At 42.8% G+C, this 25,068-nt stretch overlaps 1 protein-coding gene across 1 annotated transcript in view; it reads right to left on the reverse strand.

Moving 5' to 3' along the window:
• col27a1b (collagen, type XXVII, alpha 1b) overlaps positions 1 to 25,068 on the reverse strand; it is a 167,452-nt gene that overhangs the window by 21,206 nt on the left and 121,178 nt on the right. The window contains exons 23-41 of the mRNA XM_046346768.1: positions 20,146 to 20,199; positions 19,774 to 19,818; positions 19,194 to 19,247; positions 17,425 to 17,478; positions 16,015 to 16,068; positions 14,629 to 14,682; positions 7,984 to 8,037; positions 6,761 to 6,805; positions 6,225 to 6,269; positions 5,304 to 5,357; positions 4,318 to 4,371; positions 4,100 to 4,153; positions 3,858 to 3,911; positions 3,709 to 3,762; positions 2,146 to 2,253; positions 1,784 to 1,837; positions 1,353 to 1,460; positions 1,215 to 1,268; positions 962 to 1,015 (exon numbers count right to left, since the gene is read on the reverse strand). Coding sequence (XP_046202724.1) covers positions 962 to 1,015; positions 1,215 to 1,268; positions 1,353 to 1,460; positions 1,784 to 1,837; positions 2,146 to 2,253; positions 3,709 to 3,762; positions 3,858 to 3,911; positions 4,100 to 4,153; positions 4,318 to 4,371; positions 5,304 to 5,357; positions 6,225 to 6,269; positions 6,761 to 6,805; positions 7,984 to 8,037; positions 14,629 to 14,682; positions 16,015 to 16,068; positions 17,425 to 17,478; positions 19,194 to 19,247; positions 19,774 to 19,818; positions 20,146 to 20,199 — 1,107 coding nt within the window. The remainder of the gene's footprint in view (positions 1 to 961; positions 1,016 to 1,214; positions 1,269 to 1,352; positions 1,461 to 1,783; positions 1,838 to 2,145; positions 2,254 to 3,708; positions 3,763 to 3,857; positions 3,912 to 4,099; positions 4,154 to 4,317; positions 4,372 to 5,303; positions 5,358 to 6,224; positions 6,270 to 6,760; positions 6,806 to 7,983; positions 8,038 to 14,628; positions 14,683 to 16,014; positions 16,069 to 17,424; positions 17,479 to 19,193; positions 19,248 to 19,773; positions 19,819 to 20,145; positions 20,200 to 25,068) is intronic.

A 25,068-nucleotide genomic window follows, 5' to 3' on the forward strand; every position in this document is an offset into this window, starting at 1 on the left:
TTATGCATTGTATGTTTGATCATAGCTGCAAAACCAATTTGCCTCCAGGATAATACATTTAAACTTCAAACTTGAACTTGAGACTGTGTAAAGTGAAATTATGTGAATTTTAATTGGATTCCTAAACAATGGAGTATTCAAATAAATCGAGGGCTTTTGTTGACAGTAAAACCGGCAGCTTCCAATTAAATGGAATCAAGATTGCATTAAACGTTCCAGTGGACTTTACATGGACTGAGGAATGATGTGGGACGCTTGTAGTATTATATACTGCATGTGTTGTGTATGTGCTTGGAGATATAGAAGAGGAAACAGGGGAGAAGGGATCCAAAACATAAAGATTTATGAGCAGTGGCACAATTTGGGTCTCATTAGAAAGTAAGCGAGGTTGTCAAATGTCATTATGAGTTTATCGTTATCGGAAAACAGGAAACTGCTTAATATCGAAGTCCTATTTATCACAACTGAACCATGATTGATCTCCTGAATAATGATGACAAGGAGTATTCCAAAGCAGTTTGTGGCCAATGTCCCCTGAGTTAATGAGATGTGCCTTGGTGCATGCCATCAAACAATTATATTTGATCACTTCTTTGCAGGATTATCAAACTATAACAGCAACACAGGCAGTGAGATCAACTCTCCCAGTGTATGCACTCATGCAGCTATTACCAATGGGTAGGGCTAGGAGTTTTCCTGATCACCTGGCCTGACCAGGAGAAACTCTGGAACCCTAAAGTTTTGTACCTACCTAGTCAGGATAGACTAGCCATACCAATTTGTTATAACAGGATATGTGGGACATAATGTGGATTGACCATAGAACAGACAAACAAAATAACAGTCAGTGTTGGGTCAGTCATCACTAAACCCAAACCGTCACAGGCCATGAGTCCAGGCCCACTTGGATAGTAGAATTTGAGAGAGCTATTACAAACAGACATGACTGTGGGAAGTGTACCTTTTCACCTTTTGGTCCAGGAGGTCCCAGTGTGCCCTGTCGTCCTGTGTGGCCCTAAAATAACAGATGGTGTAAGTCATCACGGAACACAACTCAATGCCTCTGACTTAGTTTGGGAAACCTATTGTGCAAAATATCACAGACGACAATGCTCTCTACTGATCAATCATCTTGAGTTTTTCTAGATTCTACAGAAATCTCAGTAATATTGAGTCAAAGACACCCAATTCAATGATATAAGGGTCATTCTTACCTCATATCCTGGCATGCCTGGTTCGCCTTGTTGGCCCATTCTACCCGGGGAACCCTGTGAACATCACATGATCCGTCTTAGTGACCTACGACACTAAGAAACCTCCACATCAGAGTCAGATATGTAGAAGAGCCTTACCACTGGTCCAATGGTTCCTCTCGATCCTTTTGGCCCGACACATCCTGCCTCTCCTTGTTCACCAATTGGCCCAGTCTCTCCCAGGTGACCCATATGACCCTTGCTGCCCTGGAGAAGGGTCGCCAAAGAGCAGGCATACAATATTAGCAAGGTCACCTTTCTGTCAATTAGGAAGTGGTGTGTGGATAGATGTACTATGTCAACTGTCCATTTTAAAACTGCCCATTGGCTGAGCACTTTAATCATAGTGTGGTGACTTGGAAGGCCATTGACCCTTATGTCTGTTGACCACAATTACAAGCAGTCATCAAACTTTCTTTACAAAACAAGACTATGGTAAAACGACTAACAGGTTTCAGGGAATTAAATGAGAGTGTCAGACGGAGGCCTATTAAAGAACTGCAGGCACTGAGCTGACATACAGTACATACCTTCTCCCCTGGTTTTCCTCTTACACCAAACTTGCCAGGTTTACCCTCCTGACCCTGGAAGACATGAGTCAATAGACCATTACTTGAATTGCAATAAACATATAATAACATATGACAAAGACGAGGCAATGGTTAGGACAGTGTCATAAGCAGTTTGCTTTCTACTCTTAAGAAAGTAAAACAATTGTTTGTTGGAGAGACCAAGAAGTGTTATGAACCCTACAGTATTTGGCACATAGTAGACTACATTGTTCATCCGACAACCAGTGGAGTTAAGTCTGACTTACGTGAACCTGAGAGTTAAGTACAGGAAATGCAAGGTTACATTTCGGAATGTAATAATCCTACGTTTGGACACTCACCCTCAAGCCCACTAAGCCAGGAGGTCCAGGAGACCCTTCCTTTCCTTTCAGTCCGATCTCACCCCTCTCTCCTTTACCCCCCTCCGGTCCCATGTCACCCTTCTCGCCCTGAGCACAGAACCATAGGGAAGATTCACTCAGACGTGACCAGATACAATACTTCACCGGTGTAGATCTTGGTGGTAGTAACAAATATTCAAATAACTTTGAAGGCCGCCGTGGAGAAGTGTTCCATGTGAACAGCAGTTGAATATGGTGCAGACGTGCATCTGTGAGTTTTAAGGCGTTAAGCCACTGCACTCCTAGTAGAGTTGTCCTGCATCGTTTGACTGACAATTGGTAATATGTCGATTGCTGGAGAGAGGATGATGATGCGCGCGTGTGCGAGCAAGCGCTTCTGTATGTGTGTGTGCGTGCGTGTGTTCACGCACAACACAACACTTACTATCCAGCAGCTTGGCTCAGATGGACATGGGAACCTCCTTGTGCTTCTCTGAATCACCACTGTATTTCTGTCAGAACTCCTGACAGACGGAAGAGCTCAAAATAGGCCAGCTGCCTATTATTTTCACTCAGTGTCAACAGCATACAGTACATATACAGTACTTGAGTCTGACTGAAAGTAACTGTCATTCCAGCTAAGTGTACAGTACAATTTATTATCTTCATATGAATATAGCTGTGATGATCAAAATAAAGGTTTGAATCGACCTTCTCTTGTGAATGGCTGATTGAAATAGTGAAAGTTATCATAAAAACACCCTCTTCTGATTTACAAATCATTGGCTATCACATGGCTGAATCCTATTTGGAGATACAAGGGTGCAACTCTAACTGGCAGGGCCTCCCGAGTAGCACAGTGGTCTAAAGCACTGCATCGCAGTGGTAGCTGTGCGCCTAGAGGTTCTGGGTTCGAGTCCAGGCTCTGTCGCAGCCGGCTGCGTCCGGAAGACCCATGGGGCGGCGACAATTGGCCCAGCGTCGTCTGGGTTAGGGGAGGGTTTTGCGGCCAGGAATGTCCTTGTCCCATTGTGCACTAGCGACTCCTGTGGTGGGCCTGGCGCAGTGCACGCTGACACGGTTGCCAGGTGCACAGTGTTTCCTCCGACGCATTGGTGCGGCTGGTTTCTGGGTTAAGTGGGCATTGTGTCAAGAAGCAGTGCGGCTTGGTTGGATTGTGTTTCGGAGGACGCACGGCTCTCGACCTTCTTCTTTCCCGGTCCGTACGGGAGTTGCAGCGATGAGACAAGACTGTAACTACCCATTGGGGAGAAAAAGGGGTGGCACCAAAATTGTCCACTGATGTCAAAGTTTATACAGGCAGCCCAATTCAGATCTTTTACCAATTATTTGTATATCTGATAACTATCTGATTTTTTCCAGAATGTGTAAACAAACAAAAAAACACATGGAATCTGGACTTTTGACTTCCGATTTATATCACCTTCTTAGGGTGGCTGTGAAAACACAGCCAAAGAGACAATGACTGTCAACTCTTGGCCGAGACTTTCAACTCAAGTTAGTCATTGTGATGGATCCGATTACCATAGTGTTATCTCTTACCTTAGGTCCATCTGGTCCACTCTGTCCAGCCTCCCCATCGATTCCCATCTCACCCTGAAGTAGAGGAGGGTTCAGTACAAGTTAATAAGGCCAATGTTACTACTAGAGGAATCACCAACATGGGTACAAGTGAACTTTGGGGTACCCACCCTCTGTCCGATGAGGCCCTGCTCTCCGAGGTTTCCCGCTGGTCCAAGGGCACCCTGTCACACAGATCAATAACACACTAAGCACATGGATTGTGTGGCCTATGGACATGCATACAGTAGATTGATATACAGACTGGTTGGGTAAGTCAGGGCATTGGAAGTGAGATGTTGAGTGACCCCTTGATAGAAGTGTTGTTGAATACATCAACTATTTGTCTGAGCAGTTGAGGGTATTATCGTACCTTCTCTCCGGGTTCTCCTGGCAATCCCCACTCCCCAACCTTTCCAGGGGGACCCTGTCATAGACAAATCCCCATTGACAATCAAATTAGACAGATAGTGTTCAGGCTCCAATGACCAATGCCTATGTGAATGGCACACTACACGGGCAATTACAATAACCTATAGAAGCCACAATACTACCGTTTGGCATGTTTATGGAGTGTGTGGTGAAACTTACCTTGAGGCCCATCTGTCCCAGGGGACCCATTGTTCCTGGTGGCCCAGTTGGTCCCTAGGATGATAAGACAGAGGCAGTGTAGTGATGATTGAACACACAAATACATAGGCCTATGCAGCCCTTATATCATAGTAACTACACTTGAATAACTAAGTACATTGCGGATAAAAAAAAAAGCTACACCGGAATAACTAAGAACATTGTAGATAATAAGCGAATGTAAGGGAACACAGCAAGGATAGAAATGTGAAACAGGCAGCAAGGATTATAACGCGAAAGAGGCATCGAGGATAGAAATGTGAAACAGACATTGAGGGTAAATCAGGGAGTGGTGGAGATAAATGAATCTAGACTTGAGATCCAGATCAGCTCCTACTGCTAGAGACTTAGAACACAGAGCCAAAGCTTTTGTAGGCTATGTGGTGGAGAAAAAAACCCCAATGTTCACATAAAGCTGCCTCTCTGCCTCTGCAGGAAGCTCTGAGTAAATCATCTTATCTTACAGTATCACTGTATCTCTCTCTCTCTCCATAATGCAGGATTAGGCTTCCCTGGGCTACTCAACCAGCAGATGCTGCACCATTTGAGGTATCGGAATGAAGACGTACTCTAGACGCACACCGAAGTTTACAACACATGGAGATGCAGATATTTTGGGACATTTCCCCTGGTCACTTCCTCTCTAAGATGTTAATTGGATCCAATAACCCCTGATTTCAAGTAGAGTAGTAGAAAGACACCCAAGGAAGGGTATTTGTATGGAGACAATACAGTAAACAAAGTTAGGGGAAGTAATGAAATCAAAGACAGCTTTCTGGCTTGAAGGTGAAATATAACGCTAACCTGATGTGGCATTAAGTGTTGAGCTCTATAGGAATTTAAACACAGGATATAACTCCCATATCCCTGGCTGGGCCAGAGACACTTAGGACTGACAAGGATTTGGCAGATAAACCCTACAAATATTTAGACATAAAAGGACTTACCAGCTCTCCTGCTATTCCTTTGGCACCTGGAGGTCCTGAGAGTCCTTGGCGACCCTGAAATAAAATAAACCCAGTTGTCATAAATGCAGATAGCATTTAACTAAGGTCACAGGAAGACAGACCATTTCCACGATACACATATCACCCCTTTTTATCCCCAATTTCATGATATCCAATTGGTAGTTACTGTCTTGTCTTGTCCCATCGCTGCAACTCCCGTATGGACTCGGGAGAGACAAAGGTCGAGAGCCATGCGTCCTCCAAAACACTACCCTGCCACGCCGCAATGCTTCTTGACACAATGCTCGCTTAACCCGGAAGCCAGCCACACCAATGTGTCAGAGGAAACACTGTTCAAATGGCAACCGTGTCCTGTGCATGCACCCGGCCCGCCACAGGAGAGCACCCATCACGCTTGAGCATGATGGGACAAGGACATCCCGGCCAGCCAAACCCTCCCCTAACCCAAGATGACGCTGGGTCAATTTTGCGCCACCTCATGGGTCTCCCGGTCGTGGCCGGCTGCGACACAGCCCAGGATTGAACCCGGATCTGTAGTGACAGATCTTAGACCGCTGCCCCACTTGGGAGGCCTATTCATACACAGCTTTAATGGACTAAGTGCTACTCACAAGCCTCTCTTTTCCCATAGCTAATGTTTGTCCACAGACCCATAGCAACTCTCAACTTCATATTCTTTCTATGTTTTTCCCCATATTCTTTATATATTTTACCCCATATTTTACCAGGTAAGTTGACTGAGAAAACATTTACAGCAACGACATGGAGAATAGTTACACAACTGCGTGCCCTCTTCACAAGCCTCTCTTTTTCCATTGCTAATGGTTGCCCCTCTAACTCGTGTCCAACCTAAAGGCATGATTAACCTAAAAGAGCACTCTGTTAGCCCCAATCACTTACTGGAAATCCTTTAGGCCCAGCTTCCCCAGGCTCCCCAATATTTCCCTGGTGCAAAATAACATGGAGAGAAATAAGGGTTGAAATTAATATCAAGCACATAATATGGTCATTAAGCGGAAACGTTATGGTTGTTGAGCAGACACATTTATTCCAAAGTGACGCACAGTTAACATTCAATTCATGTATTTAGTATGTGTGAATGTCCCATACAAGAATTAAACCCACAACCTTAGCGTTGTAACTTTAAAGCATCACACTCTAACTAAATTAGCCATTGGGCCATTGGAACCTCTAATGAATATGTGTTAACAAGTTGAACATGATATGAATGGGCACTCATAGTCCTACACTATTCATTACCAGCCAGGAAATGATGTGAACAGTAAATGAGGGGTAAAGCGTGCAAAGTCAACATGCAAAGTAAGGTAGGAAAGACTATACCCAAAAGCCCATGAGTTGGACATAGCCATGAGTAGGAGGGTATGAGAAAAAACTGTTATTAAAAACATAGGGATCTTGAAATTGCCTGTGCGTACCATCTCCCCTGGGAAGCCACATTTTCCTGGTGGACCATCAGGACCCTGTGAGAAAACACGTGTCAATCTCACTTACAGCTTCACACACTTTACACATAAGAGCTCTTGTCCTAGATTCCCCCCTTGAGTAAAAAGTGTCCTTCAGATGTTGAAAATAATCGAACTAATTAAAGACTTGTGAACAAAGCCAATTGAAAAACTCTTTGTGGACATATTTAAGTATCAATTTAACAACTAAACCAATGCCGCATTGCAGTCCATTGCCACGTGAAGTAGGGGTGCTGAGGGTACTGCAGCACTCCCTGACAAATTGAAATAATTTTGCCAATTATACTGTATAATTACTCCTGTCTGAACACTGACTGAATTTGGGCAGCATGCTGGCCAAATATCGAACAACTTGTTGCGTTACAGCCATAGAAATATAATCCATAGAAGGGTTTTGGCTCACGCTGGCAATTTGACTGGTAAACTCATGGATACATTGAAAATGGCTGCCAGTCCTGACTTGAATGGGTACTTTCGTTCTATGGATTCTCTCTATGCATTCTATTTCTCTTCGCACTTTCAGTGAATAGCAATAGGCCTTTCACAAATTTCTAAATACAATTTTGGTAGAGCAAATGCCTACTGCTGAAAAGAGAAGACTAATCTGTCAGTCGAAGCTACCATTTGTTTTCACAACTCACTGATTTTGATAGTAGCTCAGGCCCATCTTGAGACGATCACCAGTCAAAAGCCTAGGCTACACATATTCATGCTATCTTCATCATTGGGTGAGTCAGTGCCCCTGGAAAGTTGATTTAGTAGCCTATAATATACAGTATATTTTCTTATAATTTTGTACAATCTGCGTCTCCCTTTTTTTCATTAGCCTGGGCCAGGTCAAGACCAGTTCATTTGTATTGATCTGTTTGACAGTGTTAGAGTAGCCACTCATTTCAGTCATTTGTGTAGTATAAAAATATATTCTGATGTCTTTTGTCACGTAGGCCTAAACGACACAGAATTGCATGATATGCGTTTTTTAAGGCTCCCCCAACTCAAAACATCTTCCCGCGGCTGTGGCAGTATCCATGTTTTCCATTGGCTGTGGCTAGTGTGTTCCGTAAAGGTCGTAGCATTCAGTAACTGAGTCAAGTCAGATGAAGTGAAGCTATGGAGCAGAAATACTGTATTAATAGTGTAGACTTTGACATATGAGCTTTGAACTTCATCCTCACCTTTCCGCCAACTGACCCCTTCTCCCCAGCGGGACCATCAGGACCCCTCGGACCCTGTAGGAGAGAGCGAGAAACGAGAAAGAAAGAGAGACAGAAAGAGAGAGATTAATTGATGAAATATGAAGTATTCTCTTCACCATGAAGTGCACTTCAGTCAGAAAGGCAAAATGTTCACACTTAAATGTCCCCATCCTAATGACAGTGTTAATTTGGGAAATTGCTTAAAAACACAAATCCGTGGTTACGGAGAAGAAAGAGGTATTATTGGAGACAGAGGGAGATGTGACTGTGGTTAGTTCAGTAAACGCTCGTGGTTTTCCCTATACAATGCACACTGATGTCTATGTTCTTTTTCCCAAGACCAGCTATTGTATGACCATGGTATTCAACTGAACATTCGGGAACAGTGTCACACAGAGAACACATGACCTTTAGAGTCTAGAGTCTTACTGCTGACTAATCATGGCCTGTCATGACCTTTCCATCTGACTGCTGACTAATCCTGTCACGACCTTTCCATCTGACCCTACCAATTAGATGTGAATGCCTATACGGCTCCATACTAGGATCACTGTGGAGAAATGTAGTCATATAATTGAATGGTTTCACAAATTCCTATTCATTTTGATAAAGATTTTAAGAAATTCTATCCATGTGCTTCAGGCATCTAGCATGAGTACATAGGAGATTAGATACTATTCTGAAACTTGGAAAAGTTGATAGATGGATAGCCACAGGGGAAATAGGAGGTCTGGGAGCCATATCCACCAGTGAATTGGGCTCAGAGTAGATAGTACTGCTAGGACAGCCCTGATATCCCCAAAGACATTTCAGCAATCTTGGGAGTTTCAGCAGTCCAGTACATCTGCTGATGAGGTTACTGTACTGCATGGCACATGAACAGACAAGAATGTAAATACAGTCATACAGTTTGCTGAGTTCTCCCATCTGTCTCTCTCTCTCTCTCTCTCTCTCTTTCCTCTCCCAGAGGACCTGAGCACTAGGACCATGCCTCAGGACTACCTGGCCTGACAACTCCTGGCTGTCCCCGTCACCAATCCACCTTCGTGCTGCTGATCCAGTTTCTGTGGTTCTGCCTGCGGCTATGGAAACCTTTTCCCCGGTCGTGCTACCTTGTCGTGCTATCTTGTCGTGCTACCTTTTCCCGGACATGCTGTTTCGATCCCCTCAGCTCTCACTTTACCACACCTGCTGTCTTGACCTCTGAATGCTTGGCTATGAAAAGCAAACTGACGTTTACTTCTGATGTGCTGACCTGTTACACCCTCCATAACCACTGTGATTATTATTTGACCCTGCTGGTCATCCATGAATGTTTGCACATCTTGACGAACGATCTAGTCTTATTGGCCATGTACTCTTATAATCTTCAGCCAGCACAGCCGGAAGAGGACTCACCTCCCCTCAGAGCCTGGTTCCTCTTCAGGTTTCTTTCTAGGTTACATCCTTTCTAGGGAGTTTTTCCTAGCCACCGTGCTTCTACATCTGCATTGCTTTGCTCTCTGGGATTATAGGCTTGGTTTCTGTATAAGCACTTTGTGACAACTGCTAATATAAAAAGGGCTTTATAAATACATTTGATTGATGGGAAACGGCCGGTCCTGTTTCTTTTGGAGCAGAGATGATCATGACGCAGACGATTCTTCCCTCACGACACTGGTCCATTCTCTCCACTAACAGGGAATGACATGATTCGTTCTGCATCGTATCTAGTCAACCAGACCATGTGTTACTGCTGTGTCCCTCGTTCATTTTCATCTCTGTGAATGCTACGGCTCTTGGTCTTAGAGACTGGGTGTACGGTTGAGGTCAATGATTCAAGGTGGCCAACACGTGCTTGGTAATTGCACCCATAGGATTCAACGAAATGCATCCCTTGAGGATTGAAGAGTCATGAAGATAACTCACACCAGAGGGGGTTATAGAGTCCACGACAGAGCTGAATGTATAACCTCCTTGTTCCTCTCTTACCTAATTCAAAGCCTCACTGGCTTCGTCTGTCCAACCTCAACATACGCAGCAAACACACAATTAACAAAGGAGGACTTGGAATGATGCTATTGAGTAAACAGTGCTATCTGTTGTTGGAGAAGTGCTCTTACTATCCTTCTCTCAGACATAAACGGTATGTCTCATCTCTCTCCCCAGTGCCACTGTGGTATTATCTGGCAGGGTCCGAGTCAGGGCAGATCTTTGTTTGTGGTACTTCCTTTCCCTATATAAGATATGATTGTTTCACTTCGTTCTTTCTCAGACACATACGGAATCTATCATCTCTCTCCCCAGGCTGTTGTGGTACTGGCTTCTGGAGTCATTGCAGATCTTTGTTGGTGGTGCTTTGCTGATCTAAAGGATATCACTGTCTGGCAGGGTTTGGGTAAATCTGTATTGGAGGTACTTTATGAATACGGATTTGTGAATACTGATATACTGTAAGAAGATTGTTTCACCACTAAAGAATCTCTGCCCCTTTTCCATCGCTTAATGTGCCACATCTGTGTTTAGTTGCATTGGTCTTCTATGGTTCATTTTTATAGACCTTTTTTTTATCATTAACGGCTATTATAGGTTATTAAGTATTCAATCTGTGATTGCTTCGAATATTAAACAAGTTATGCAAAATGATTAAACAATATCCCCAAATAATACCACTTATGCATTTTAGAGCGATCAGTCATACAGTTGAGCAGTCCTACAGTGCAATAAAACCCTTGATCCAGGCAGTATGTTGTAGTATATTGTCCTTTGTTGTACTATATTGGTTCTCTCACACTAGCACATCTACAGTATAATGTTCAATGAATGTTGTGTCCAGCTTTCCATCTAAATCCGTGGTTGCTAACTGGCTGATCACAATTGTTGGTGGCAGGTACACTTGATTCAGAAGCCCTGCGCACCGGGTAAGCAAATTGTGACCCAATTTGAACAATCTAAATTTGTCTGAAAAGACAAACTCCGCCTACCTGGCGGACCGGGAGTTCTGTGGCTAAATCGTGGGTGCTTACTGCGCTGGTCAATTGGATAACTCACATCGCCGTGCCTACAGAGCTTCCAGGACCATGGCCACAGATACGTTTGATACTAGCCTACGTAAGATTTGATCACTTTTAAAACCATGACCACGGAGAGAGACTGTCAAACAATACAGCAAAGAGTTGCTGTTTTTATGAGTAAGTTCATGTTAAAGTTTTTAGTCAGTACTTTTAACACTGTTTTTATTCAACACTATTCCAAAACATAGACACGCATGCTGCAGCTGCAATTAATTAGTAGCCAAGTGTATCGATAAGCCTGCATTTGTATTATTATCAGCAGCTCATCGTGTCTATTTTAATATTGAGGAATATTTCACTTTCTCTGGTCATAGGAACAACATGAATTTGCGCATGAGGCAGATTCGGTGCAACTCGAGTTTCGCCATTAGGTGAAAGACGATGTCCCATCTCTCTGGTCACTATCACCAGAGGAAAGGAAGGAGAGAGCAGGGACCGTGAGAGGCAGACCCTCTGCTGCTCTCTCCCTCTGCTGAGACTAATGCCGTGTTCAAAACAACTGGGAACTCAGAACAATCCGACTTCAGTGCATTCAAGACAACTGAGTACTCAGAAATAACGAGATTAGACTGGGAAAAATCGTTTTGAACTCCAAGTCGGAATTCCAAGTCGGAAACTCTGGCATCTTTCTAGAATTCCAACTTTCCGACCTGAAGATTACGGACATCATGATTTGACCTTGTTATGTTCGGAGTTCCCAGTTGTCTTGAAAGCACCATCACCACTAGATGCAGATACCATCAGTCCAGTAAAATAAAAAAGCAAATTATTTCAATTTAAGCTCTGCAGTGCCTCGCAAGTTCTACATCAACTGATCTATTTTGTTATCAAAGCTCGAGCCTTTAACACAAACTCCTGGGATGGCCAGCTGAGTATAAGACTGTATCATCTGCATATAAATTGATGGGAGAGGTTCCTACTGCCTGAGCATTGTTATTGATGTAAATTCAGAAGAGCATAGGGCCAGGGATTGAGCCTTAAGGTACTCCCTTGGTGGCAAGCAGGGGCTGAGACAGCATAATTCTTTACTTTATACACTGCACTCTTTGAGAGAGGTAGTTAGCAAACCAAAGACCAAAGACCCCTCTGAGACACCACTACTCCTGAGCCAGCCCACAAGAACAGAATTGTCTACTGTATCAAAAGCCCTGGTCAAGTCAATAAAAATAGCAGCACAACATTGCTTAGAATCAAGGGCAATGGTGACATCATTGAGGATCTTTAAGGTTGCAGTGACACATCCATAACCTGATTGGAAACCAGATTGCATACCAGAGAGAATACTATAGACATCAAGAAAGCCAGTCAGTTGATTTACAACACATTTGATAAACAGGGAAAAATAGAAATAGGCCTATAACAGTTAGGATCAGCTTGATCTCCCCCTTTAATAAAGGATGACCTGTGGCTGCCTTCCAAGCAATGGGAACCTCCCCAGAAAGAAGAGACATGTTAAAGAGTTTGAAGATAGGCTTGGCGATGATAGGGGAAGTCACCTTGAAGAAAGGGTCTAAACCATCTGACCCAGATGTTTTTTGGGGGTCATGTTTCAGGAGCTCCTTTGGCACCTCAGACTCAGTGACTGCCTGCAGGGAGAAACTTTGTAGCGGGGCAAGGGAAGAAGAGGAAGAAGCATTGGGGATAGTCGCATTAGAAGGGGTGGGAGATGAGGAAATTATGGACAGGCAAGGAGGCATGGCTGAGTCAAATAGGAATCCTGGCTTGAGTTAAGTGGTGATTAAAGAGCTCAGCCATGTGCTTCTTGTCAGTAATGACCACATCAACTTTAAGGGACATGGGCAGCTGTGAGGAGGAGGGTTTATTCTCCAGGTCTTTAGCAGTTTTCCAGAAATTCTTGGGGTGAGACCCACAGAGAGAGAACTGCTCCTTAAAGTGACTAACTTTGGCCTTACGAATAACCTAAATGCACTTATTTCTCATTTGCCTGAACGAGAGCCAGAGTATGCGTGTGCTGAGCCTTTCGCCAAATGGAATTCTTAAAGTGGAGTAACTCGATTCACGGTCGAACCAGGGGCTGAACCTGTTTTTAATTATAATTTTCTTTATGGGGGCGTGTTTGTTAACAATACCACTGAAAATATAAAAAAGAAGGTTCAAGCGTCTTCGACAGAGGGGATCGAGCTGATTCTATACCATTTTACAGAGGCCAGTTCATGAAGGAAAGCTTGCTCATTAAAGATTTTTAGCAAGGGTCTATGACAAATCAGGACAGGTCGTTTCACTGAGCAGCCATTACGAACACAGGCTATAAAACAGTGATCACTAAGGTCATTACAGAAAACACCAATCAGGATTATTTGTAGGATAACATCAAGAAGATGAGCCTTTTCTGGGTGCTTGGAGTCATACCTTGTCGGATTGGTAATAATCTGAGAAAGATTTTGGGATTTCCATTGCTTTAGGACTAGGTCAGGTGGTTTAAGCATGTCGCAGTTTATGTCACCTAGCAGGACAAATTCAGACTTGGTGTAAGGGGCCAAGAGAAGTTAAGGCAGGTAGGGTACAGGCCGGTGCTGATGGAGGACGATGGCACCCAGCAACAGTCAACAAAGCTATTTGAAAGTTTAATACATAAAACCAGCAAATTCAATTGTTTTGGGAAAGACTTGGTGGAGACAACCGAGAACTGAAGGTGATCTTTGGAAGACCTGTCTTGCTGAAAAAGGTTATAACCAGAAACCAGTATTCAAAACACTCTTCCTTAACCATGTCTCAGTAATGACCAACACATCTAGATTGATCAATTTTAGGTAATAAGCTTCTATTGTTAAGGTGCAGAAAACCCAGGCTTTTACGGAAGCAGAAATCAGTGAAGCAGTTATCAGAGCACAAGTCAGAATTGGGGCAAGCAACTGTAGATGGGCCAGGGTGTACATGCACATTTCCAGATATCATCAACAGTAATACAATCAAGGCACGGCAAAGGACAGTGTTGATTTATGACATCTGAATGTGCATCAGACGGCAACAAGATCATATTGTACAGCAATTGTATCAGGTAACATGAATACAAAGACGGCGAGAAGTGGTTAGAATGGGATGGGAGGCCAAAAGTACGTGGAACCAATAGAGAGTCAGAGTCCCGAGTGTGGGAACAAACATAGTCTGTCACACGGTTGAGTAAAGAAAGTTCGTAGTCAAAGCATGCAGGAGTCATGAGACAAATAGCAAAATGCACAATAATAAAAAAATATATAACGACTTTGGGCTAGGCATTGTAAGTTCAGAGACACTCTGAACTTAACAATATTGACAGGCCAGGCATACTGCCAATATGCTGTGATAATGTACTTAGCCTACTGCCCAAACCTCATTCCTACAGAACTGTTTTATTCGGTTAATGTTCCAGTTTTTAAGTCATGTTAAAAACAATATCTGAGCGGTAGATTTCGGCTTGCTTTTTTGACTGCGAAAGTGATCTTGGCTCAGAAAAGGTTGGTGACCACTGATCCACGTCAATGCCACCTTGTGTTACACAGCAAGTTCATGACAACCATAGCAATTCATAGCAGAAAGTACCGATGCTTAAAGAGGAAACCTTATTCCTTACCCTCCTGCCTTTGATTCCTCTGATCCCACCGAGACCCCTTGATCCGGCTTGGCCCTGCAGGAGGAAGAACATTACAGCACAATTATATGACGGAAGGCAATAACGTTACAACACTCACTGAGACGAGTTGCAGGACTGACTAATGAGAGTTGGACTGGGTCTCCAGGATGCTAGTGAATGCCATTCATCCCTATCATGACCAAAGAGCTGAGATCATGCACTTGAAGGACATGTGTTTTAGTCATGCTTCTAATAGAGATTCTATTGATGTCCTTTTCAAAGAACACCTGGTCAGAAGTTGAAGAGTATGTTCCACCTTTTAGAGTAAAGTACTCGCCTGCTGTCTTCCGTGCAGTTTGCTAAAGCAGCTCTGAGACAGTCCGGCATGTCTTGCCACAACTTGTGTGATGTCAGTGCACGGCGTAAAGAGACTAGAGACATGTAGACATGCTATAAAGGCAAAAGGGTGGGAGCTGCATTAGCTTTAGCCAGAGGTACTAAAGAAACGTTTACAGCTGCCTGTTTGAGTGAATGACTGTCACTCTCACTCCCCATCAACAGAGGTATGTGCGAGGAGGAATTTCTCCCAACCGGCCCTTTGTGTGAAAAACTCTTGTCTTTGGTCTCCAAATGAGCGAGGAGTAAAAAGGACTTAGCGGTGTTACTATATGGGCCTCGTTACAGACCTTTATTGGCTATGTTTACGTAGCTGGATTCCAAACAAGAAAGGCAACAGACCTTTGAGGAGCCAGAATGGGTAGTAGACTTAGAGTTCTAGTCTGACCTTGAAAGACACTTTAATAAACTACACTCACTCCATGCTAAGATGATGTGCCAAATAGAACACAAGTTCTAACTTGAAGTCTCATTCAGTTTGTGATTCAGTTTCTGTTTACAGAAGTGATGTCTTGCTTCTGAGTTCATTCTGCCATGCTGTATTTTATTTTATTGAACCTTTATTTAACTAGGCAAGTCAACAAATTCTTATTTACAATGACGGCCTACTCCAGCCAAACCCGAACGACGCTGGGCCAATTGTGCACTCCCAATCACAGCCAGAGGTGATAGAGCCTGGAATCGAACCAGGTACCATAGTGACACCTCTTGCACTGAGATGCAGTGCCTTAGACCGCCAAATGCAAACGACAAAGGATGGTATTTTAGAGTAGTGTTGGTGTGATGGGGTTTGTTCTTGTAAATCTAGAGGGCACAGGACGTTTAAAAAGGTACCAAAACCTTATGGGCCGGTTTGAAAGACCCAATTTAAGACTACTCCATGGACAACAACAAAAATCTCCATTGAAAGTTGTTTTTAGTCCAGGATTAGGCTTAATCTGGGTCCGGAAATCTGGTCCCAGAAAGGTAAAGTGAGCAGGCTTTACTTACTGGTATCCCTAGAGGTCCAGAGGGGCCACACTCTCCAGGAGCTCCGGGATGACCCTGATAGACAGACAGAACACCACAACACCATGAAGACATCCATCATACTTCAAACCCATTTAACCCATTTTTTACATACTCTAAATAATACTGAAAGTGAACTGGTGACTATTGACAATATGTTGTCTGTTCAACAATTTTGATGTAATGTATCTATTCTTAGCCTGCATGATGTGGCTGACTGGACAGTTTGTTAGTTTAGGTACGGAGTTATACTGTATCTGGCCTACTCCAGTTTTCCTCAATAGCTGCATCATTATGTTTGTTTTTAATACAATAAACAGCTTGAGTAAAAACAACTGAGTTGACTGAGAACACATTCTCATTTACAGCAACGACCGCAGGAATAGTATAGGAGGGGGGGATGAATGATCCAATTGGAAGCTGGGGATCATTAGTTGGCCATGATGATATGTGGGCCAGATTGGGAATTTAACCAGGACACCGGGGTTAAAACCCCTACTCTTACAATAAGTGCCATGGAATCTTTAGTGACCACAGATAATTGCCAAATAAGGGAAACACCAACATAAAGTGTTGTAATTGGGCTTGGGCCACCACAAGCCAAAACAGCGTCAATGCGCCTTGGCATAGATTCTACTGGAGGGATGCGACACCATTCTTCCACCAGAAATTCCATTGCATTCCATTTGGTGTTTCGTTGATAGTGGTGGAAAACACTGTCTTAGGCACCACCCCAGAATTTCCCATAAGTGTTCAGTTGGTTTGAGATCTGGTGACTTATCAAACCATTCAGTGACCAACCGTGCCTTGTGCATTGTTATACTTTGGGGGCATAGCCATGGCAGTCAAAATAATGGCCAGCCCAAAATGTTTATACATGGCCCTAAGCATAATGGGATATTAATTGCTTTTAATTAACTCAGGAACCACACCTGTGTGGATGAACCTGCTTTCAATATACTTTGTATCACTCACTGTTTCCATTATTTTGGTTATTTTAGTTACCTGAAGATGCAAACAATATGGCACTTCCAGCCTTTCAGCTGTGTAAGCAAATGTTTCTGCTTTTACCATACTGGGTATTAAGTTGAAAAAATAACTTATTTGGAAACTTCTGCACACTTAGATCCAAAATAAATACTCTTCTCGCTACAGTTCATCTCAACATGAAGTCGGCCAGTATGACCTAACAAAAACGTCATTTCATACAAGATATACAAGCTCAATACATAACTATTTTTCAGTGATACCTATCTTAGTACCCCATTCCTTATCGCCAAGCCCCCACATGACACCCTGTCCTAACCTTAGACCCCCACATGGAACATTACCCGACCCATATAGAGTTGAATGCCCCTTGGAAGACAGACGGGGTCCAGACTTACTCCTTACCATCGCCCCCTTTTCCCCTGGCGGTCCAGGCAAGCCCATCTCCCCACGGTCCCCCTGGGAAAACAAACATAACTATAAGGACCCTCCCTGTATTACATATGTAAGGCCAGGATTTTTTCCTGACCACATGACCTGACTAGGAAAAACTCTGGGCCTGGAGTTAGTCCTAGTCAGGTCACAAGGTCAGGGGAAACCCAGGGTAATAGTTACATTGCCTTCAGAATGTATTCATAACCCTTGACTTATTCTACATCTTGTTGTGTTACAGTCTGAATTCAAAATGGATTAAATCTTTTTTTCCCCCTCACCCATCGACACACAATAGCCCAAAATGACAAAGTGAAAACATGCTTTCAGAATTATTTGCACATTTATTGAAAATTAAATACAGAAATATTCAATTTACATAAGTATTCACACCCCTGAGTCATGTTAGAATCACCTTTGCCAGTGATTACAGCTGTGAATCTTTCTGGGTAAGTCTAAGAGCTTTGCACACCTGAATTGTACAATATTTGCACATTGTTATTTTTAAAACCCTTCAAGCTCTGTCAAGTTGGTTGTTGATCATTGCTAGACAGCCATTTTCAAATCTTGACAGATTTTGAAGCCTATTTAAGTCAAAACTGTAACTATACCACAATGTCATCATGGTAAGCAACTCCAGTGTATATTTGGCCTTGAATTTTTGGTTATTGTCCAGCTGAAATGTTCATTTGTCTCCCAGTGTCTGTTGGAAAGCAGACTGAACCAGGTTTTCCGCTAAGACTTTGCCTGTGCTTAACTATATTCCATTTATTTTTACTCCCAAGTCCTTGCCGTGACAAGCATACCCATAACATGATGCTGCCACCACTATGCTTGAAAATATGAAGAGTGATACTCAAGGATGTGTTGTTAGATTTGCCCCAAACATAACGCTTCGTTATCAGGTTCAAGTTCTTTCTTTGCCACATTTATTGCAGTTTTACTTTAGTGCCTTATTGCAAACAGGATGCATGTTTTTGAATATTTTTTATTCTGTACAGGCTTCCTTCTTTTTACTCTGTCATTTAGGTTAGTAATTGTGCAGTCACTACAATGTTGTTGATCCATCCTCAGTGTTCTCCTTTCACTCTGTAACTGTTTTAAAGTCAACATTTGCCTAAAGGCAAAATCCCTGAGTGTTTTCCTTTGTATTGACTGGATGTATTGATACACCGAAGTGTAATTAATAACTTCACTATACTCAAAGGGATATTCAATGTCTGCTTTTTTCATTTTTTTATTTTTTTTTATTTTTAATCGCATAACACTATTATTGCACAGTGAGTTCCTGCAACGTATTACGTGACTAGTTAAGCACATTTGTACTTCTGAAGTTGTTTAATACTTTGACTCAAGACATTTCAGCTTGACATTTTTTAAAATACATTTCTAAACATTTTGAAAAACATAATTCCACTTTGACATTATGGAGTATTGTGTGTTGGACAGTAAACCCAAAAATCTCAATTTAACAAAATGTGAAAAAATTTAAGAGGCTTTCTGAAGGCACTGTAAATCTCAAGACATCAACAGGAAGCAATCCCAGCAGGCAAAACTGGTTGAAATTGCTTCATTAGAACCAGATTACAACTGTCTGTAATAGCATAATCTCAACCAGTTTAGCACACTGGGAAAGTAGAACAATAACATATATGAATCAGAATCTCTTTCAATATGGCAACATAAGATATATGACATGAGAAGTCTTCCTGTAATGTCTAACGTAAAGATGCACATCTAACCTTTTCTCCTGCTAGGCCTGTTTCCCCATTAGGCCCGATAAAACCCACAAGTCCCTACAGACAGCAACACAGGAAAAGACAGTCAAAGTCCTGTACTTACATCATTGCCTTTGGAGCAGTGGGGCAAAAGCAAAGCACAAACTCACACACACACAGTACACACACAGAGTACAGTAAACAAACAGAGAGAGAGAGAGAGAGAGAGAGAGAGAGAGAGAGAGAGAGAGAGAGAGAGAGAGAGAGAGAGAGAGAGAGAGAGAGAGAGAGAGAGAGAGAGAGAGAGAGAGAGAGAGAGAGAGAGAGAGAGAGAGAGACTCCGAGTACACAGTACACACACACAGTACACACAGAGAGTACAGTAAACAAACAGAGAGAGAGAGAGAGAGAGAGAGAGAGAGAGAGAGAGAGAGAGAGAGAGAGAGAGAGAGAGAGAGCGAGTACACAGTACACACACACAGATTAAAGTAAACAAACAGAGAGAGAGAGAGAGAGAGAGAGAGAAAGAGACTCCGAGTACACAGTACACACATACAGAGTAAAGTAAAGAAACAGTGAGAGACAGAGAGAGAGAAGCCTTTACCCTCTCTCCAAGCTTTCCGACCTCTCCAGTTATTCCCGTCTCACCCTATAGCAGAGGACATAATTAGCATTTCATCAACAGATTCAGACCTTTTTAAAGCTCAGATCAGCCAGAGAGAATGTGGTGAGAGGGCAGTTCACCTGGTAGTAGAAAATGTATGTCAAATTTACACAGTTAAGTAAGACTTTACAGGTTGGGATAAAGAGAGACAGAAAGAGAGAAACAGGCCAAGAGAGACAAAGAGAAACAGGCAGAGAGAGCATGGGAGACCATGTTTAACAACAGATGACAGTGATAGTGATAGAATCAGGTGGAGGGCGAGAGAGAGACACTCAGCCAGTTGAATGGTGCATCATTTCAATAGGATCTGACCTTCAATCCTTCGGTTCCTGTTTCCCCCGGGAATCCATGCCTTCCAGGTCTGCCCTGAACAGAAGACAAACATGAACCATAGTACAGTACTTCATCAGATTCAGAGTGATTAATAGTCACATGTACAGGGTTGCAGGTGTGATTGCAGGGTACAGTGAAAATCTTAGACTCCGAGTTCATGAAGCACTAATTTTAATAAAATAATGAAAATGGCAATAAGAAAAACAATCTAAATAGAAATAGCAGTATATACACATCTAACAACAGTTTCAGTGATGAATAAATACATGTCCATTGGGGGGAGGCAGAGTAGTGACTGTTAAGGGGGTGGGGGAGAAAATCCATATGGGGAGTAGTAGGGGGAGGGGCAAGCAGGTAGCTGACTAGTGGTGGCTATTCAGCAGCCTGATGGTCTAAGGGTATAAACTATTGGCCAGTCTTCCAGTTTTTTGCGATGATGCTCCTGTACTACCCGTGTCAGATTGATTGAAGTGGGGAGAACAGGGCATGGCTTGGGTAGCTGGGGTCCCTGATGATCTTCTTGGCCTTCCTGCAACACCTGGTGTTGTAGGTGTCCTGTAGGGCAGGCAGTGTGCACCCAATGGTGCGTTCGGCTGCAAGCATCACACTCTGAAGCGCATTGCGGTTCACAGTGGTGGAGTTGCCACCCTAGGCTGTGATGCAGCCTAACAGTATGCTCTCGATGGTGCTCCTGTGGAACACTGAGGGCCCTCAGGGACAGGCTGAATTTCTTCAGAATCCTGAGTTTGAGGAGTTGCTGTCGTGACTTCTTCACCACGGTGTCCATGTGGTTACATAATTAATTGTAACGATGTGCGCTGAGAGTCGGGAAGCAAGTTCAAGGAGTGAGTTTTAATAAAATAAAAAGAACATAATACAAACAAGAATCACTAACAGCACATGGACATGAATCTTAAACAAAAACAATGACACCTGGGGAAGGAACCAAAGAGAGTGACATATATAATGCAGGTAATCAAGGAGGTGATGCTGTCCAGGTGAGTCTGATGATTCGCAGGTGCGCATAACGATGTTGACAGGTGTGCGGCCGGTCACCTCTGCTTCTGCGACCGGTCGCCTCCACTTAGACAGACACCTAACAAACCAGCTGAGGCGTGAGGGCCTGATGAGCCAGCTGAGATCTCCCGGGTTGCTTCAGTCAAGGCACGGGAACCTGTTCACCAACTGAGGCATGGGAGCCTATCGAGCCAGCTGAGGCATGGGAGCCTATCGTGCCAGCTGAGGTATGGAAACCCGTCGAGCCAGTTGAGGCAGGGGAACCCAACAAACCAGCCGAGGCCTCCCAGGTAGCTCCGGTTCGGACACCCGGTTCGGACACCCAGAATGATGTGTCATTCTGTAACGATGTGCACGGAGAGTCGGGAAGCAAGTTCAGGGAGTGAGCGTTTTAATAAAATAAACAGTACCAAAGGGAGTGACATACAGTTGAAGTCGAAAGTTTACATACACTTAGGTTGGAGTCATTAAAACTGGTTTTTCAACCACTTCAAACATGTATTGTTAACTAACTATCGTTTTGGCAAGTCAGTTAGGACATCTACTTAGTGCATTAACACAAGTAATTTTTCCAACAATTGTTTAGACCTTCACAAGTCTGGTTCATCCTTCGGAGCAATTTCCAAACACCTGAAGGTACCATGTTCATCTGTACAAACAATAGTACGAAAGTATAAACGCCATGGGACCATGCAGCCATCAAACCGCTCAGGAAGGAGACGCGTCTCTTTGATTTGAATTTACTTTGGTGCGAAAAGTGCAAACCAATCCCAGAACAACAGCAAAGGACATTGTGAAGATGCTGGAGGAAACAAGTACAAAATTAGCTATATTCACAGTCAAACGAGTCCTATATTGACAGAACCTGAAAGGCCGCTCAGCAAGGAAGAAGCCACTGCTCCAAAACCACCATTAAAAAAAGCCAGACTACGGTTTGCAACTACACACGGGGACAAAGATTATACTTTTTGGAGAAATGTCCTCTGGTCTGATGAAACAAAAATTGAACTGTCTTGCCATAATGACCATCATTATGTTTGCAGGAAAAAGGGGGAGGCTTCCAAGCCGAAGAACACCATCCCAACCGTGAAGCAAGGGGGTGGCAGCATCATGTTGTGGGGGTGTTTTGCTGCAGGAGGGACTGGTGCACTTCACAAAATAGATGGCATCATGAGGCAGGACAATTATGTGGATATATTGAAGCAACATCTCAAGACATCAGTCAGGAAGATAAAGCTTGGTCGCAAATGGGTCTTCCAAATGGACTATTGACCCCAAGTATACTTGTAAGCAAAGTTGTGGCAAAATGGCTTTAGGAAAACAAAGTCAAGGTATTGGAGTGGCCATCACAAAGCCCTGACCTCAATCCCATAGAAAATCTGTGGGCAGAACTGTGTGTGCGAGCAAGGAGTCCTAGAAACCTGACTCAGTTACACCAGCTCTGTCAGGAGGAATGGGACAAAATTCACACAACTTATTGTGGGAAGGTTATTGAAGGCTACCCTAAACATTTGACACAAGTTAAACAATTTAAAGGCAATGCTACCAAATACTAATTGAGTGTATGTAAAGCTCTGACCCACTGGGAATGAAAGAAATAAAAGCTGAAATAAATCATTCTCTCTACTATTATTCTGACATTTCACATTCTTAAAATAAAGTGGTGATCCTAACTGACCTAAAACAGGGAATTTTTACTAGGATTAAATGTCAGGAATTGTGAAAAACTGAGTTTAAATGTATTTGGCTAAGGTGTATGTAAACTTCCGACTTCAACTGTATATGGGGCAGGTAATAAAGGAGGTGATGCATTCCAGGTGAGTCTGATGACGCGCAGTTGCGCATAATGATGGTGACTGGTGTGCGCCATAACGAGGAGCCTGGTGACCTAGAGGCCGGAGAGGGAGCACACGTGACATTAATCTTCTCTGAGATATGTACGCCATGGCGGCCCCGTTGTTGAGGATGCGGGCGTGTCCAGCCTGGTTCCTCCTGAAATCCACAATTAGCTCCTTTGTTTTGCTAACATTGAGGGAGAGTTTACTTGGCACCACACCATCAGAGTGCCTGGCTCCTCCTTGTAGGCTGCCTCGTCGTTGTTGGTAATCAGGCCTACTACCGTTGTGTTGTAAGTAGAACCACAGTATTGTACCTTACAGTCACTACTACCAAATCTACATTACTACACATAATACGGTAAGTAGAACCTAGATTCAATACTTGATGTGTGTCTGTATTGACATTTGCAAATGAGGAAGTTTGCAATGATACTTTCATACACCTCCATTGTGTGTCCAAGACGTGTCCCCTTATGGACTAATTCGTATTCTGTCTTATCTTCCTGAAACCAGTGAGTGACATGATTAATGTCTTTATTATTTAGAATGAGTGATAAGAAAACATTCCAAAAAGTTATTAAGAGCGCCAACAAAGCACTCAGCTTTTACACAAATTTGGTGGAATATCTTCCGCTATTGTCGAAGTTTAACGTGCAAATAAATCTGTGATACTTTTGTATGGTTTTTGCTAAAGGCTTTTTCCTGGCCGAGAATAGAAACGTCCCTATCCCACTCTATATTTTTCAATGACTCATAAACAATTCAGCATCAAAGTTCCCTAATGCGTTACAGTATTAAAGGCCCAATGCAGACATTTTTATATTAATATGAAATCATTTCTGGGTAACAAATAAGTACTTTACTAACTAGGTTTCTTTCCATCCACAGTTTTTATGAGAGTAAAGTCATACCGCATAAAAAATATAAAAAATCTCGTGATGGAAACAGGAACTTTGGATACTTTTTCAGAAATGCCAACAGATAATTTATTCGTTTGACACGGTGGGATCTGTTTGTGTCTGTAAAATGTATCATGCGATAAATGGCGATGGAAAAACCTTTATGATGATTATTATATCAATATTTGCATGTCGCTGTAAACTTGGAGTCACACAATGGTATGGTGTGTCATCCTGCCACCATGACTTGGGAAACAATGCAATTTACTGTATTGGGCTAGAGATGTAAGTTATGATGAACTTCACAGGGTGGTGAAACTGCACGGTGATGAGCTTGATGCTCCGGGGGTCTTATTCTGGTGACATGATGGTCAATGCTTAACTACTGTATGCCAAATAAAAACATTCTTGCACTTGTCCATTCTAATCTCATCATGTATACTAGCCGCCTGCACTGTATCTGCAAACTGCTGGCTGGAGCGCAGGTGCCAAGACCAGAGTCGGCACATCTGCTATTTAATGCACCAGTTTTTCTGACAAAACTATTGGTAGTGTTGAAAATGCGATGGAAACACATTTGAATTTCAAATTTTTTTTTTTTTAAACAAAAGCGAAAAATAAAATGTTATGTTCACTACCTCATTGCACACAGTTTGGTGGAAACACAGCACTGGTGGGAAAATGCAAATGTTTTCTTAATGCAGATTTTAGAATATTCTGAAAATCTGTCGACAATTGTATGGAAACCTAGCTACTTCCATTAAAATGGGCAAAACATTTTTTACCAAAAAAAAAACTACTTCTACTTCTCAAGCAAGAACTTTGCTAGGACTGTCTGGGAGTGGTCTGAGTGGGGAGGAGAAATTGGCAGAGAGGTTTGGAATTGGCCTATTAACCAATTTCCTGCATGTTGATGTCACCATGAAAAGCCAAACTTTCTGTGCATGCAAACCTGCTGATTAGAAGGTCTTGTATTGCATTTTCAACCAGCAATTATCAGGAAATAACACGGATCACATTTCTTCACAGTGTTACAGTCTTAGTTTCATCAGCTGTTATGATATTTAAACACAGGAAAACGTCATTTTGACTGCACTGGGCCTTTAAACTATAATTGGATCAAATGTGTTATGTGTTATATTGAATCA

This window comes from Oncorhynchus gorbuscha, linkage group LG04 (assembly GCF_021184085.1).
Source record: "Oncorhynchus gorbuscha isolate QuinsamMale2020 ecotype Even-year linkage group LG04, OgorEven_v1.0, whole genome shotgun sequence".
Lineage (NCBI taxonomy): Eukaryota > Metazoa > Chordata > Actinopteri > Salmoniformes > Salmonidae > Oncorhynchus > Oncorhynchus gorbuscha.